Below are 17507 nucleotides of genomic sequence, written 5' to 3'. Positions count from 1 at the left end.
ATCTTTGAGATGGTTATGAATAATTTTTTCTCGAATGTCTAAAATTTTATTTGTAAAGAAATCCATGAAGTCACTACTAGTTAAAGTGAAAGGAATACTCGGCTCTACAGAGCTCTGACTCTTTGTCAGCCTGGCTACAGTGCTGAAAACAAACCTGGGGTTGTTCTTATTTTCTTCAATTAATGATGAATAGTAAGATGTCCTAGCTTTACGGAGGGCTTTTTTATAGAGCAACAAACTCTTTTTCCAGGCTAAATGAGCATCTTCTAATTTAGTGAGACGCCATTCCCTCTCCAGCTTTCGGGTTATCTGCTTTAAGCTGTGCGTTTGTGAATTATACCACGGAGTCAGGCACTTCTGATTTGAAGCTTTCCTTTTCAGAGGAGCCACAGTATCCAAAGTTATACGCAGTGAGGATGTAAAACTATTGACGAGATAATCAACCTCACTGGGAGCAGAGTTTAGGTAGCTGCTCTGCACTGTGTTGGCACTGAAGAGCATAACAATGAAGGAATTAGATCCTTAAACTTAGTTACAGCACTTTCAGAAAGACTTCTACTGTAATTAAACTTATTCCCCACTGCTGTGTAATCCATTAAAGTAAATGTAAATGTTACTAAGAAATGATCAGACAGGAGGGGGCTTTCAGGGAATACAGGCTTGTTTTTTGGTGGTCTGGGAGCAGCACCGACTCTATGGGGATGGGGTTTTGGGGGGATGGCAGGAGGAGAGAAGCTGCAGAGAGGCGTGTAAGACTGCAACTCTGCTTCCTGGTCTCAACCCTGGGTAGTCAGGTTTTAGGAGGGTTAATAAATTTGGCCAGATTTCTAGAAATGAGAGCTGCTCCATCCAAAGTGGGATGGATGCCGTCTCTTCTAACAAGACCAGGTTTTCCCCAGAAACTTTGCCAATTATCTATGAAGCCCACGTCATTTTTTGGACACCACTCAGACAGCCAGCGATTCAAGGAGAACATGCGGCTAAACATGTCGCTCCTGGTCTGATTGGGGAGGGGCCCAGAGAAAACTACAGAGTCCGACATCGTTTTTGCAAAGTTACACACCGAGTCAATATTAATTTTAGTGACCTCCGATTGGCGTAACCGGGTGTCATTACTGCCGACGTGAATAACGATCTTACCAAATCTACGATTAGCCTTAGCCAGCAGTTTCAAATTTCCATGAATGTCGCCTGCTCTGGCCCCTGGAAGACATTTGACTATGGTCGCCGGTGTCTCTAGCTTCACGTTTCTCAAAACAGAGTCGCCAATAACCAGAGTTTGTTCCTCGGCGGGTGTGTCGCCGAGTGGAGAAAAACGGTTAGAGACGTGAACAGGTTGGTGGTGTACCCGGGGCTTCTGCTTAGGACTACGCTTCCTCCTCACCGTCACCCAGCTGGCCTGTTTTCCCTGCTGCTCGGGATCTGCTGGGGGGGAGCTAACGGCGGCTAAGCTACCACGGTCCGCACCCGCTACAGGGGCCTGGCTAGATGTAGGATTTTCCAGGGTACGGAGCCGAGTCTCCAGTTCAGAAAGCCTGGCCTCCAGAGCTACAAACAGACTACATTTATTACAAGTACCGTTACTGCTAAAGGAGGCCGAGGAGTAACTAAACATGTGACACCCAGAGCAGGAAAGTGCAGGAGGGACAGGAGAAGAAGCCATGCTGGTAGTGAGTCGGCTAAGGGCTAAGCTACTAGCTGAGCTAAGCTAGCGAATTTCTAAAAACAAATAAAGTGAGTAATGTGAATACAGGTGATTCAGCAAAGAGTATGCTATTTAAAGTAGGTGACGATTACACTAAAATATGTTATTATCCAGATAAATGGAGTTATACAGATTTAACAGCTAACAGACAGCAAAACACTGTGCTCCGAAACAGGAACAGGAAGTGATACAATACCGCAGTGAGAGCCAACACCAAGCGACAAAGGAGTAATCAAGTCACTACCTTTTCAAGTAACAAATAAAACAGAAATAATGTAAGATATTTATTGTTTCAGTACACGAGAAATTGTGGTCTTAATCGGAGGGGAAAGCGAAATTTTAAAAAGTAACTTCAAGGGCCAGATTTTGATATCAATACGTGGCCGGAAGCTACTGAGAAGTAGCGCCGTGGACGGCACATTTTTGCGGCCCGGTCCGTTTAAGGAGTCCCGGTAAGATAAAAACACTGTAAAATGACCCTTTGAGCTTTAAAGCTAGCTCCTGCGGCAGGTTTCAGGTCTCTGAGGTGTCTTAAATGATTCTTTAAAGTATATGCCAAGTTTCCCCTGCAGCCCTTATTCCCGCGAAAATAATTGGATTCGAGTGTTCAGGTAGATGATGATGAAATTAGCTTGCTCTCACCTGATGCATGATTAGTGTCGATTTGTGTGATTTTGGTCTCCTTTAGCAGCCATTAAATGAGCTTATTAGCGTTTCGTGCAGACAAACACTCATATGCAGCTTTTAAATCAAGCTTCTGACGTCTGCGGTGTCTGAAGCTTCTACTCATTAACCCTCCCATGATGAGGAGGACACCGAGCATCCAGAAGCTTCAGACAGGTTCGCAGGTGTGTTTATGTGAAGCCGAAACACGTGTTATCAAGCTTCAGCAGCTGACGCACAGCCCGTCACTGTTTGCAGCACTCAGGGGCAAAAGCAGCGCCAAACAGGGCTGAACAGTACGGGCTCAGCTTCAGCGCTGCTGGATCCTTACAAATAATGTTGCTTGTCTGCAGAGTCAGTGTTTCAGACCAGTGATGTGCTCTTAACAGCAGAAATGGGGAAGTGGAACAGCAATAAGATGACTCACAGGCTAACTTTTGAAATAAAAGTGACCTTTTAAGGATGTTTGAACTTTTCCTGCAGTATGTGTGCAGTTCACTGCAGAGAAAAAGAGCACTCTTTGTACACTTTGGAAAATGTTGATGATATGCTGGAAAATCTTAAAACGGGACCTTGGAAGTGCTTAAAAGTGCTTGAACTTGAGCCTGGAAAGGTGCACGAACCCTGCTGACTTCTAAAGTTGTGCTCTCATTGATAATGCGTCACCGATTATAAGCTGTTCATTTATGCATATTTAAATTCTGCTAAAACAGTGACAGTTGGGATTACACCAAACTTCCTAATCTTTATTTTAGTTCAGATTATTTCACATGATTACTCACCGCCTGTGGAAAAGCCTTTTTAAAATAAAATCCTGCATTGGTTTGTGTAATATGGAATAATCTGCTGTGTGTTTGTGTGCAGCAGGTTACCATGTCAGCAGGCAGCGAGACCAGCACCCCGACCGCGGATGATGAGGACAAACTGGTGAGAGCGGCGAGTTCCCGACTTCTTCACGGCTCTAAACTCTTCACTGACCGTGTGACTCAGTGTTTTCCTCTGTGTGCATTCAGGTGAGACCAAAGGCCGAACTCTGCTCTTTGCTGCAGCATGTTGGAGCCACTAAAGAGGTTTTCACCATGAAAGAGCTATGACATGTCCACTGGGTGGGGGGCTCTGACACAGGCTGGCTGTGGGCTGTGATGTGTGTGATGGGCATCGTCAGGTGGTGTTCAGGTAAACAGACATGTCTGTGAAGTGTTGAGGACTGTTGCAGGATCTGCATTCACAGACGACCGTGAATGATTGAACCTGCTGATGTTCTGGCTCAGCATGGCTCAACTTAACATAATAACTCCAAACTTTTAACTGGGGCATCTCAGACCATCTATGCCCTCATTTTTTTACTGGGCCTGTCCTGAGTGTCTCAGGATAAGAGGCCAGTCTATCACAGGGAGGCAGAGCCTTCAGCTTTCAGGCCCCTCTTCTGTGGAAGCAGCTCCCAGCTTGGATTCAGGAGACAGACACCCTCTCTATTTTAAGATTAGGCTTAAAACTTTCCTTTATGATCAAGCTTATAGTTAGGGCTGGATCAGGTGACCCTGAACCCTCCCTTAGTTATGCTGCTATAGGCCTAGGCTGCTGGGGGGTTCACATGATGCACTGAGTGTTTCTTTTCATTCACCTCTTTATACACCAATTTCCATTTAATCAGCATTATTCTCTGGCTCTCTTCCACAGCATGTCTTTTGTCCTCTCTGTCCCCTCGTCCCCAGTGGGTCACAGCAGATGACCCCCCCTCCCTGAGCCTGGTTCTGCTGGAGGTTTCTTCCTGTTAAAGGGAGTTTTTCCTTCCCACTGTCACCAAGTGCTGCTCATAGGGGGTCGTTTTGATCGTTGGGGTTTCTGTAATTATTGTAGGGTCTTTTCCTTACAATATAAAGCACCTTCAAGGTGCCAGATGCTGCATTTTAACACTTTATGAATAAACACTGCCACCTAGTGGTGAATATTTTAGTTGCCTTTTGTAAATACTGACGAGTGAGGTTAGTTGGAAAATTCCTGCGTTACAGCAGCAAAAACATTAAACACAGCTGTGACAAAACAGCTTAAATAAAGTAAAATACAACATGACAAATCACAGTTACTCAGTACGGGAAAAATTACACATACGAAAGGAGCTCTGTTAAATTTTAATAAAATGTAGAAATAAAATACAGAAACAACAGACAGTGCTACAGAGACGCTGCTAAACTGGTACATAAGGTGAGAGGTTGTAGCGTCAATAATAGAGTGAGACAACGCCCTGCACTTGCACAGCAGTCCGTTTTATACAGCAAAATAGAACAAGTAATATTTGAGTACAGAAACATGGCAGTTGTCCAGGTCATCTGTTTAAATCAATGTTATACAGGCCTCAGGAGTTTCTGTGGCCTCCCTCATTTCCACTGAAATAGATGGGTCCTTACATTGATACAGTGTCCAAGTTTTTCCATATTCACCACTCTGTGTCCCTCAGGCTGGCAGCTGGAATGGCGTAGTGGTAACATTACGGCCTTTGGAGCAGGAGGTGGGGTTCGAATGCCGACCAGGGCATACCTCCAGTAAGGGTCCCAAGGCTAGACCCCACATGCCAACCAAGCCTACCTCGGAATATGAATGAGATATATTTACAGGTGCTGGTCATAAAATTATAATATCATGAAAAGGTTGGTTTATTTCAGTAATTCCATTCAAAAAGTCAAACTTGTATATTATATTCATTCATTACACACAGACTGATATATTTCAATGTTTGGTTCTTTTAATTTTGATGATTATAACTGACAACTAATGAAAATTAGAATATTACTTAAGACCATACTACAAAAAAGGATTTTTAGAAATGTTGGCCAACTGAAAAGTATGAACATGAAAAGTATGAGCATGAAAAGTATGAGCATGGACAGCACACAGTACTTAGTTGGGGCTCCTTTTGCCTGGATTACTGCAGAAATCTCCGGCAGCAGTCCAGTCCTTTTTGTCTTCAGTCCAGGCGAGACGCTGCTGACGCCGTCTCTGGTTGAAGAGCGGCTCGACACGAGGACTGCGACAGCTGAAACCATGTCTGCATACGTCTGTGCTGGTGGTTCTTGAAGCTCTGACTCCAGCTGCAGTCCACTCTTTGTGAATCTCCCCACATTTTTGAATGGCTTTGGTTCCACAATCCTCTCCAGGGTGCAGTTATCCCTGTTGTTTTTACATCTTTTCCTTCCCTTCGCCTCTCTATTAATGTGCTTGGACACAGAGCTCTGTGAACAGCCAGCAATGACCTTTGTGTCTCGCCCTCCTTGTGCAAGGTGTCAAAGGTCGTCTTTTGGACAACTGTCAAGTCAGCAGTCTTCCCCGTGATTGTGTAGCCTACAGAACTAGACTGAGAGCGTTTAAAGGCCTTTGCAGGTGTTTGGAGTTAATTAGCTGATTAGAGTGTGGCACCAGGTGTCTTCAATATTCAACCTTTTCACAATATTCTCATTTTCTGACATACTGAATTTGGGCTTTTCATTAGTTGTCAGTTATAATCAAAACTAAAAGAAACAAACATTGAAATATATCAGTCTGTGTGTAATGAATGAATATAATATACAAGTTTCACTTTTTGAATGAATTACTGAAATACATCAACTTTTTCATGATATTCTAATTTTATGACCAGCACCTGTGCAGCTGGAATGGTGCAGTGATAACATTACTGCCTTTGGAGCAGGAAGTATACCTCCAGTAAGGGTCCCAGGCTAGCCTCCCCGAAGCCGTAAGAAGGTTACGGCATAAATATGTGTTTGTGTATGTATGTATATATATATACACATACATACACGTACGGTGAAATGCAGAGTTCGTTGTGGTTATTGGAGCAGGATTGTGATGAAGCTTGCTGGTGCATTGGTACTATCGACCTTTGTGTGGTCGCTGGAGGTTACAGGTCAACCCGAGGATCTCTGCTCTTACCTGTAAGAATAGCCTGAATACAAGTGGGGCTTCAACTATCAATTATTTTATTAATCGAGTATTGTCACGTGTCAGACTCGAGGCCTGCGGGCCACTTCTGGCCCTCGATCTAATTTTATAGGCCAGCAAGATGATGTCATATAGCTATTATTAATAGCCCACGGGTAAATGTGCTAACACCACTTATACTACAAATCCCACAATGCACTGCAACAGCTGCCGGCAGGCCAAGAACTGTGCGCTAACCCGTTTTCCGTATTGCCGATTGATCAGTGATCAGCGGATAAAACATCGGTCAGCACTTTTTACAGTGACATTTAAGCTGACTGACCCCCAAAAATGACCAAAGGAAAAGTGGAAAACAGGGATTTTCCAAACAGGTGGGAGGCAAAAGATCTGAATGCTGACATCGGAGGTGAACCATCTGTCTCTTTTCCTCACTTGCGATGCGGGGAAAAGAGCAGATTGGTGGGACAGATATAGGAGAAGATGAAGAGGGAGACCTGCACAGGTGAGCTGAGAGTGCGTCACTGCGTCACACAGCAGGAAACTCTGCAGCAAAGTCCTGAAGACAGAACACGTCATAAACACCGAAACACAGACAGTGTTTCGGTGTCCATAACTTCCTACCTCGGCTCCACTGTCTGGTCTCCAGCTTCATGCTGACCACCTCTGTATTCAGATTACTTATGTCCAGTGAAGTGTCACCCTTTAGTTCTCCTCCTCCTGGAAAGACAAAGTTAGCTCTGACCGGGCTATTCCCTCGATCACACCTTTGAGATCTCCTGGGCATTTGATTTTAAAATAATGGTCACTGTACTGGGAAGCTGTAAAGCATCAAGTAACTGCAACACAGCCTCTCCATATACTAGAAGATTGCCTTCAACTCTCTGAAATCCTCTCCATCTATAATATTAGCATTAGCATGACAAACCTCATTAACATAGGCTGAATCAATGTACACATTAAGTCTTACCTGCAGCCAGTGTACAAGCTGCTGTTAAGCTTTTTGATCTGAGATCAGCAATGAACTCAGCAGATCAACCTTCTGAGCTTCTGGAGCAGAAAAACTGCACCCACAGTGTCAGGCTTTTGTTGCTCTTAGTTTCTCAGCTGTGAGGATTTGTTTGTAAATTGCTAATTTGGAGCATTTTGAACTTCCTGCCAATTTTAATTTTTTTGTTAATTAGAAACTTGTTTGTTGACATTTTTCAACGCACTCCAGCGAAGGCACCAATAACGGCAGATGGATTTGCCATCCGTGTTTAAGTATGACATCTCAAATAGGGTTCACATATTGTAAACCCCAATTGATGGATTTATTACCTTCAATGCAAGAATACTTAATCTGCACTTTCTCCATAGGCTGAATCTTGAAGCATGGGTGACTGGAGCTTTCTGGGGCGGCTGTTGGAGAACACTCAGGAGCACTCAACGATCATCGGCAAAGTCTGGCTGACTGTCCTCTTCATCTTCAGGATCCTGGTGCTGGGGGCTGCAGCTGAAGCGGTCTGGGGCGACGAGCAGTCCGACTTCACTTGTAACACCCTACAGCCTGGATGTGAGAATGTCTGCTATGACAAGGCCTTCCCCATCTCGCACATCCGCTTCTGGGTGCTGCAGATCATCTTCGTGTCAACGCCAACTCTCATCTACCTGGGCCACGTGCTGCACATCGTCCGCATGGAGGAAAAGCGGAAAGAAAAGGAGGAGGAGATGTGCAAGACAAACAGATTCCGAGAGGAGAAAGAGCTGCTTTATAGAAATGCTGGCGATACTGGAGGAGGAGGCAGCAAAAAGGAGAAGCCGCCAATCAGGGATGAACATGGCAAAATCCATATGAGAGGCGCATTGCTGCGTACCTATGTGTTCAACATTATTTTCAAGACCCTGTTTGAAGTGGGATTCATTTTGGGCCAGTATTTCCTCTATGGCTTCCAGCTGAGGCCCCTGTACCAGTGTGCACATTTGCCCTGCCCCCACACCGTTGACTGCTTCATATCGAGGCCCACTGAAAAGACTATTTTTATTATATTTATGCTTGTGGTGGCTTGCGTGTCTCTTTTGCTAAATTTGTTAGAGATCTTTCACCTTGGATGGAAGAAAGTTAAACAGGGCATGACCAATGAGTTTGTCTCTGACCATGAGTCGCTGCGTCGCGTCAACATTGCAGAGCCTGACTATTTGGCCTCGGCCTCCAGAACTGCCCCATCCAGCCTCAGCTACCCTCCGAACTACATAGATGTGATGGCAGGCAGCAGGGCATTCCTGCCTCCAGTGGCAGCAGCCCTGGCAACGCCTCCAACGCTGGCAGCTGGGATGGGGGAAAGAGCGAGCAGGAGGAAGGGCACGTCACCACCACCACAGCAAAAATGCACGAACGTCTTGTAACGGTCAGCACAGACCCTCGGCAGCTCATTCAGGTCAGCAAGAGCAGCAGCATCAGGGCCAGGCCGAGCGATCTATCTAAATCCATTCAGCTCTTTCGTGTCCCTATAACCCTTCTTGAATAACACCCCACTTTCCTCACCCCAAGCCCAATCACAATCACAAATGTGTAATAAGCAGGAAAAACACAAATAAAAAAAAACACAAAGCAAAACACGGCAAAGAAACGAGAGACAAGAAAGCAGAAAGTCAAGAAAATGTTCAGGGCAAATGTGAAATGACTGAACCAGTAGCTGTCATTGATTTAGTGCAGTCAGTGAGTTGCAGTATAGTTGAGGCAAGGTTTGCTTTTTCTTGATCAATAGTCTATATTTATGCACAAAATATGTGCACTTCTACAAAGTCAGGAGGCTCTGGTAACAGCAGTGGATGGAGTGAAGGACTATTCATTTTACATAAAAAAATGGACACATCCCATAGGGGATCCTATGGTGTTTCTCTAATTTTTTTTGTTGTTGTGGTGGAGCCACAAGGACTAACTATTCCAAATGTAAGTGATCACTGAAGAGCAGTGACTGAGTATTTTGGATTTTATCTGGAGGCAACTGAGACAGCTGGCACTGAAGCACAGATCACCGAATGTGTAGCCCAGCAACTTGCTCACATATCTTGGTCCACATTTTTATCTGTTTATATTGTCAACTTTGCTGCACAAACATCCACGATGTGTTCCACCACGTGTCAAGAGACCTGGAAGGTCTCAGCCTCGAGTGCTTCTGTTTTGTTGTGTTTATCTTGATTCTTAGAGACCTTTAGAAAACCAAACCTTGAATCTGAACTATCATTAGCCGCAGTCCTCTGTTCCTGTTATGTCTCTGTGCTGTTTGGTTTGTCCACAGCCCAGGCACTCACTTTCAAAAAAGCTTTTTAAGTTTACATCAACAATAATCTGCTGTACTTCCTGTGAGTTCAGGCAGCAGCTCTGTGTGAAAAGTTAATAATCTGCATTGGAAATATTGCACTTGTAGAGCACAGCAACACGGCTGATTACTAATATGTCTGTAGGAGCGGTACTTTCCCATGAGTTATTGTGGAGGTTAATACGAGCAGTGCAAGAAGTGTTGTCTTCCCATTTTTCAGGGTGGTGCAGGGTTACAGTATAGTTTGAGAGTATTCGTGCCCATATGAGTACGATAATCTATACTGTAACTTACTAACAGGGACACAAAGAAGAGATTATACAGAATACAAAGATTAATGCTGCCCTTCCAAATCCATGTTTCTCATTCAAAATGTTTTCTACATTTACATTTTGGTAGTTGGCAAAGATTTGCACATTTAGAAACAAACTTACTCTTCTACAGTGCTCATATTGGTAGTGATGGGGGGACAGGGAGAGAAAAAGAGGCCAGTCTTTAAAAATGTCTTAAACCAAATGCAGTGACTTATCACAGCAAAGGCAGTTTAAAAAAAAAAATCATTCATCTCCAGCTCAGATGAGGATGATGTCATGGCCGGGAAGGAAACGGGCGAGGAAGGGCAAACATGAAGGACTCCAGAATTAATCATAACTTAAAGCGGTATTTATTTAGGTAGGTGGGAAAATAAATACAAAAACCTTGGAAGGGAGACGGAGGGCAGGCACAGGGAACACAGGAACATGCGGGCACAAAACATCAACGACGCGACAGAGAACAAATGAAAACTGAGGGCTAAAATACACAAAGGGTAATCAGGGCAAGAGGAAACAGCAGGGAACAACAGGTGAGGCAAATGAAACTAATTACACAGGGAAAGCAAAGCTAGACACAAAGCACAGGGAAAACACACTGGCAAAATAATACAGGAAGTGATAAACCAAGGAACACGCAGACGAGTCACAACACTGGGAACAAGACAACACACTGGGAGGACAAGCACAGGAAATAAACTATAAACACAAAACGCTGGGCAAACGGCCCAGGACATAACAGATGAGGATGATTTTGAAAATTAAACACACATAAAAATATACAGTATCTGGAGAAAGACAAACAGCTGGGGTATTTTCCTGTCTGTTTACTCAGTATGTTCTCAGAGAGCTGTCGGTACTCTGGTTAGACGTCACATCAGACGACTCCAATGCTGAGAGTGTTCGCTGGGTAGCTGGCCCTTCCCTAACCCTGCATACAAAGCCCTGACAGGATGTTGTGTTCAAAGCCTGTGATCCCTGTGACTCTCCGAACCCTCTCCTCTTATGCTTCTGGCTCGTCAGGGACTAGGAACCATCTCACAATGCTCACAGCAGCAGCCTGTTTTCAATGCTGTCTTAAAGAAAAGAAGTACTTGTGTATGAATGATTTGTTTGTAAGGACAAGTTGATGTAAATGTTCATTTACCTCAAATGTTTGCAAAACTGTTATTAAATACATTTTTTGTACCATTTAAAAAAGAAACTTCTTTATCCATTAAAAAAATATGAAAATAGGAAATTTTGTCTTGTAATTAATTCAAAAATTATTTTATCTAGAGTCTCACTTAGCAGGGCGAGGTCTGGTGTGGATGTAGCCTGGTATCACCACAATGCTATGCTGGGTAAAATTTTATGTCTGGGTCTGTGTGAACAAATGAGGTGTAATGATGTGTGAAGGGTTGTTTCTTATTTTAATTATACTTTCTTGGTTTTACAGTGGTATGCAAAAGTTTGGGTACCCCTGATAATTTTCACAATTTTCCTTTGCTGTTCAGATCAGTAGTTTGATTTAAATATATAGCAGATGAACACAGTGATATTTGAGAAGTGAAATGAAGTTTATATGATTTACAGAAAGCGTGCAATAATTATTTAAACAGAATTAAGCAGGTGCATAAGTTTGGGCACCCTTGTTTTATTGATTTGAATACCTTTAGCACTAATTATTGGAACACAAAATTTGTTCTGTAAGCTCATTGACCTTTGACCTACACACACAGGTGAATCCAATTATGAGAAAGGGTTAAGGTGGCCAATTGTCATGTCTGTCACATGACGGAATATGATCCGAATGCTCTGGTGTACCAAACATATTTGCTTTTCCAAGAACAGCTCTATAAGTTTTCCAATAGGCTACTCTTGTTAATGTTTGTATTTTAATTTTATTTATTTATACCAGGCCTGACAGGTAAAGGAAAGGGTAGGAAAAAAAGAGTGAGGAAGAGAAAGATGAAGAAAAAAACAAAACAAAGGGGAGAAAAGAATAATCAAAGAATGATATACAGACTTCCGGTTATGGCAGCCACGTAGGAAGACGTGCTACACTTCGCTCTGCTGCTGCTGCTCAAATTGTGGGCAAGAAAACTTCTGCTCACATACAACCTATGCACAAAAAAGACGACTTAGGGGATAATGCCCAATTCGACAAAAGCATATAAAGGGAAACGTGAGGCATCCAAACAAACAAAGCTGTTTGATTACAACCTCCGTGGTGAAGCGCACCAAGTTAGCAAGAAAATGGCTACACGTGATGGGGAAAGCGAGCTAGAGAGTAACAAAGCTGACCAGATACTGGCCGCACTGGAATCATTGAAAAATGAGTTCTCCTCGAAACTGGACAATGTGATGGTGACGCTACAAGACATGAAAAAAGAGGTGAGAGACTGCAATGATCGCATGTCTCGGGCAGAGGAGCGTATTGTCAAAATGGAAGACGAGGCGACCAGTTTACAAGCTAAGGTGAGCACATTGCAGTCTAAAAACAAAATGATGGAAGACAAACTTATGGACTTGGAAACAAGGTCTCGCCTAAACAACTTAAGGCTTGTGAATCTTCCCAGAGGGTGCCGAGGGATCAGATGTGTGCGCTTTTTTGGAGAAATGGATACCTGAGGCACTGATGAATGCAACGCTGAGGTCCTCTGTGGTTTTGGAAAGAGCACACAGAATTGGTCCAAGGAAGGATAACGCTTCGCATCCGCGAGCCTTGATAATGAAGTTCCTAAACTACCGAGACAAACAGACTGTCATTCGAGCTGCGCGGGATAAAAAAGATGTCTATTACAAGGACCAGCAAGTTCGCTTCTATCCTGACTTGGCCACGGGGGTGCACCAGCTGAGGAAAAAATTCGATCCGATTCGTGAGGAGCTGCACACACTAGGCATTCGGCATGGACTGACTCACCTGGCTACACTCCTAGTGACTTATGAAAACAAAACACATACATTCAAAACACCCGCGGAGGCAAGAGTGTTTCTCAAGAAAATCCAAGATGGCTCAGAACACACAGAGCAATAATTAAGAATCGAAACTTGTCAATATGGTATGTGGTCAGGTATTGTTAAGACACAAATGACTGAAATCATTGATGTAACAAGTTTTTTTCTATCTTTTTTCATACAACACATTTGATCTGGTATACTTATGCCCCTAAATGTGCAACGCTAATTAGTATAATGAGAAGTTATCCTTTAAGTTAGTATCCATTATCAGTGAGCAATAGTCACTTTGTTATAATTAAGCAGTAGCAGTGGTATAATTTAAGTTCAGAAAGTGGTCTGACTTATCCTCACCAGGTGTGGATCGGTTGTTGGCAATGACTGGAGACGTAGAGATGGGGGATGGGATTTCCCTAATCCCATCAGACACCCATCAGTTTGCATATTGTGCAAACAGATCCACAGAGGACGCCATCGCTGTAGCTCTCCACTCTGTGTTGAGCCACTTGGAGCAGCAGCAGAGCTACGCTCGCATGCTCTTTGTGGATTACAGCTCAGCGTTCAACACAATCATCCCGGACATTCTCACCACCAAACTGCACACCCTGGGCCTCCCCCCTCTCACATGTTCCTGGATCAAGGACTTCTTAACCAACCGGCCCCAGACTGTGAGACTTGGCCCCCATCTCTCCTCCACCCGCACACTGAGCACTGGCTCCCCACAGGGCTGTGTGCTGAGCCCCCTGCTGTACTGCCTCTACACCCATGACTGCAGTCCGACCCACAATAACAACCTCATCGTCAAATTTGCTGACGACACCACAGTGGTCGGACTCATCTCAAAGGGAGATGAGGCAGCTTACAGAGAGGAGGTCCTGAAGTTGACAGCCTGGTGTTCAGAGAACAACCTGGTACTGAACACCATGAAAACCAAAGAGATCATCATCGACTTCAGGAAGCACAGGACTGACCCAGCTCCCCTCTACATCAACGGCGAGCGTGTGGAGAGGGTCCACACCTTCAGGTTTCTTGGTGTCCTCATCTCTGCTGATCTCTCTTGGTCAGATAACATCACAGCTGTTATCAAGAAGGCTCAGCAGCGACTTCACTTCCTGAGGGTCCTCAGGAAGAACAACTTGGACTCAAACCTGCTGCTGACCTTCTACCGCTCATCCATTGAGAGCCTGCTGATGTACTGTATCACAGTATGGTACGGCAGCTGCACTGAGGCAGACAGGATCAGGCTTCAGAGGGTAGTCAAGACAGCACAAAGAATCGTTGGCTGCCCTCTCCCCTCCCTGATGGACATCTACACCTCCCGCTGCATCAGCAGAGCCAGGAACATCATCAAGGACAGCTCACACCCTGGCTTTGACCTGTTTGACCTGCTGCCCTCTGGCAGGCGCTACAGGTGCATCAAAGCCAGAACAAACAGACTCAAGAACAGTTTCTTCGCCAGAGCAATCACCACCCTGAACTCACACACTCACCCACTGTAACTGTGCAACACCTACATCTCTGTGCAATATTATATTATTCATACTGAACAATATCTAACATTCCTATATTGTGTAATATCCAGTATTCATTCACTAGTGCAATATTCATTCACCAAGTGCAATATTCATCATCTTCATTATTATATGTATACACATATTTACTTTTCTTACAATGTACAGATGCACCAATGTATGTATATATTTTTATACATTCTATTTTTTGTATATTTTACACATTGTTTATTTCTGTATATCTCTTGATTATATTGATCATACTAGATTATAATATTTTTATTTTAGAGAGTTTGATTTTCTGTTACATGGCACTGAACAGGAGTGGCCCTCCAATCTCATTGTACATCCTGTATAATGACAATAAAGGCATTCTATTCTATTCTATTCTATTCTATTCTATTCTATATGGGGAAGGGACTTGGGAGAAAGGAAGTGTTTTTGTTTATGGGTTGGATGCATGTTCTAGAGTCCAGTTCAGTTGTGCCTATATGTTTTTACAACACAAGCAACCTAATTACTATGCTTTCGTATGTCTTAGAGCATAAATTTTAACTTCATTTCATGGAACTGCAGGGGTCTGCAACGCCTCCAAAAAGTCAAACAGGTAATGACAAGATTAAAGGAAATAGACTCCAAAGTTGTGTTTCTGCAAGAAAGGAGGAGGAGGTGGAAGGGTGAAGTATTCACGGCACAGTTTATATCTCACTCTAAAGGAGTTATGACACTAATACATGAGTCAGTTCCAATACAAATTAAAAACATTATTAAGGACAAAAGAGGAAGATACTTGATACTTCAAGGCTCCCTCCTGTCAGAAACCCTAATTCTGACCAATATTTATGGCCCCAATGTAGACGATAGCAACTTCTACAATGATTTGTTTCTTACCCTCTCAACACTTAAAGGATCTCATGTCATAGGGGGGGACTTTAACTGTACATTAGATCCAGGTATGGATAGATCGACCGGGATTGACCAGTCACACAATAACTGTAGAGCTACAATTCATAGATTTATGAGAGACCTGAAGCTGGTGGATTTATGGAGAGAGAGGAACCCAGGCACTAAAACTTATTCCTGCTACTCAAGAGCATTTCAAACCTATTCAAGAATAGATTTCTTCTTAGTCTCTACAGAATTACAATTTAGAATCCATGACTGCTCGTACGATAATATAGTGATTTCAGACCATGCTCCCTGTTGCCTGGTCTATAGAGAAAAGAAGCTAAAAAGAGACCCTCCGAGATGGCAGTTTCAACATAAATGGCTACAAGATAAAGAATTGGTGAAATATTTAGGAAAGCAAATTGATGAAATTTTCCAAATTAATACCACCCAAACTACGGCATGCACAAAATGGGAAGCATTTAAGGCCTTCCTTAGAGGACATATAATTAGTTACACAGGGGGTAAATCTAAAAAGACTCAAGAAAATAGACTGCAATTAGAGAATAAAATAAGAATACTCCAAGCCAAAGTAAACAGAGACAACAATCCACAACTAGAAAAGGAATTGTTGATTTTGAGAGCAGGATTTGATAAATACTCTGCCTCTAGAGCTGCGTCAAGTCTCCTGCGACTTAATCAAACGTTCTACGAACAGGGAGATAAGGCTGGCAAATTGCTGGCATGGCAGATAAAACAACTAGAATCTAAATTACCCATCACATCTATTATATCAAATGGACAAACTTTGCTGGACCCAGAAGAAATTAATGTTGTTTTTAAGGATTACTATGAAGAACTGTACAAGGCACAGACAACCATAAAATTAGAAGATAATAATACCTTTTTAAACAACTTAGACATACCTAAAATCTCAAATGAAAATAAGGACGACTTAAATCTAGAAATTACTAAACAAGAATTAGGAGTAGCCATAGACAGTATGAAATCTGGAAAAAGAGCAGGGCCAGACGGCCTTCCAATAGATTTATATAAGACATTTAAAGATAAACTATTGACCCCCCTATTCGATATGTTGAAAGAAGTCTTCCACTTAAATCATCTTCCTCCTTCAATGAATGCAGCCATGATTACACTTCTGCCAAAGCCTGGGAGATCCCCAAACAAAAGCGAGAATTTTAGACCAATCAGTCTGTTAAATTCGGATCTGAAAATAATCTCTAAGGTGTTAGCACAACGTTTACAAAAGATTTTACCAAGCATAATTGACCGAGATCAAAATGGATTCATTAAGGGGAGGCAAGGCTTTCATAATGTGAGGAGAGTACTGAATATAATTCATTATAACAAAGATGCAGCAGATTCAGCCCTTCTATCATTGGATGCCGAAAAGGCTTTTGATAGGGTTGAATGGTTGTATCTTTTTCAGGTCCTGGAAGAATTTAAATGTGGAAATAATTTTGTGAAATGGATCAGAATATTGTACGAAAACCCCTCAGCTGAGGTAATAACTAATAGAAACATATCTAAACCAATAAAGATTAATAGGGGTTGCAGACAAGGCTGTCCACTTTCACCTTTGTTGTTCACACTAGCAATAGAGCCATTCGCGATTGCAATACGCTCACACCATCAACTTAGTGGAATCACCATTGGATCTACAGAACATAGGATCTCCCTGTTTGCAGATGACGTGATCTTATTTCTATCCAAATTAGACAAATCAATACAAATTATTCTGGAAATAATTACGTTATGTAGTGAGGCCTCTGGCTACAGAATAAACAAAACCAAGTCTTCTATTTTACTACTAAATACAAAGGAGAGAATTAATCCAATCCCAGAAGCAGTACAATTTAATGTAGTGACAGAGTTTGAGTATCTGGCAATATATATCCTCCCAGATCTTGAACAAGTAGTTGGAACTAATTATAAACTCATAATGACTGAAGTCAGTAAGTCAATTGAGAGATGGATGCCACTACCAGTATCTATGATCGGGAGAATAAATATAATAAAAATGAATGTATTACCAAAGTTAATCTATGTATTCCAAAATATCGCCCTTCCACCTCCTCCTGAATTTTTCCCACAAATTAAGAAGATGCTAATACGCTTCATATGGAACAACAGGAAGTCAAGACTCCGTTTGTCATTATTATACCTCCCCTACGATCGAGGAGGCTTAAAACTCCCAAATATTTTGTCGTATTACCAGGCTACACAGTTGAGA

The 17507-nt window shown here is 42.7% G+C and overlaps 1 protein-coding gene across 1 annotated transcript; it reads left to right on the top strand.

Moving 5' to 3' along the window:
- Positions 1-3266: 3266 nt before the first annotated feature.
- LOC115774032 (gap junction alpha-3 protein-like) lies at positions 3267-8686 on the top strand. Its single transcript, XM_030721039.1, has 2 exons — positions 3267-3381; positions 7661-8686. Exon 2 carries the CDS (start codon positions 7676-7678, stop codon positions 8684-8686), a length of 1011 nt encoding a protein of 336 aa, XP_030576899.1. The 5' UTR covers positions 3267-3381; positions 7661-7675.
- The last annotated feature ends 8821 nt before the right edge of the window (positions 8687-17507 follow it).

This window comes from Archocentrus centrarchus, chromosome 24 (assembly GCF_007364275.1).
Source record: "Archocentrus centrarchus isolate MPI-CPG fArcCen1 chromosome 24, fArcCen1, whole genome shotgun sequence".
NCBI lineage: Eukaryota > Metazoa > Chordata > Actinopteri > Cichliformes > Cichlidae > Archocentrus > Archocentrus centrarchus.
Note: the sequence above shows the minus strand (reverse complement) of the source record. Positions and strands in the feature narration are given on the sequence as shown.

Coding starts and splice junctions, on each gene's coding strand:
- LOC115774032 (XM_030721039.1), top strand. CDS start 7,676: ATGGGTGACTGGAGCTTTCTGGGGCGGCTGTTGGAGAACACTCAGGAG.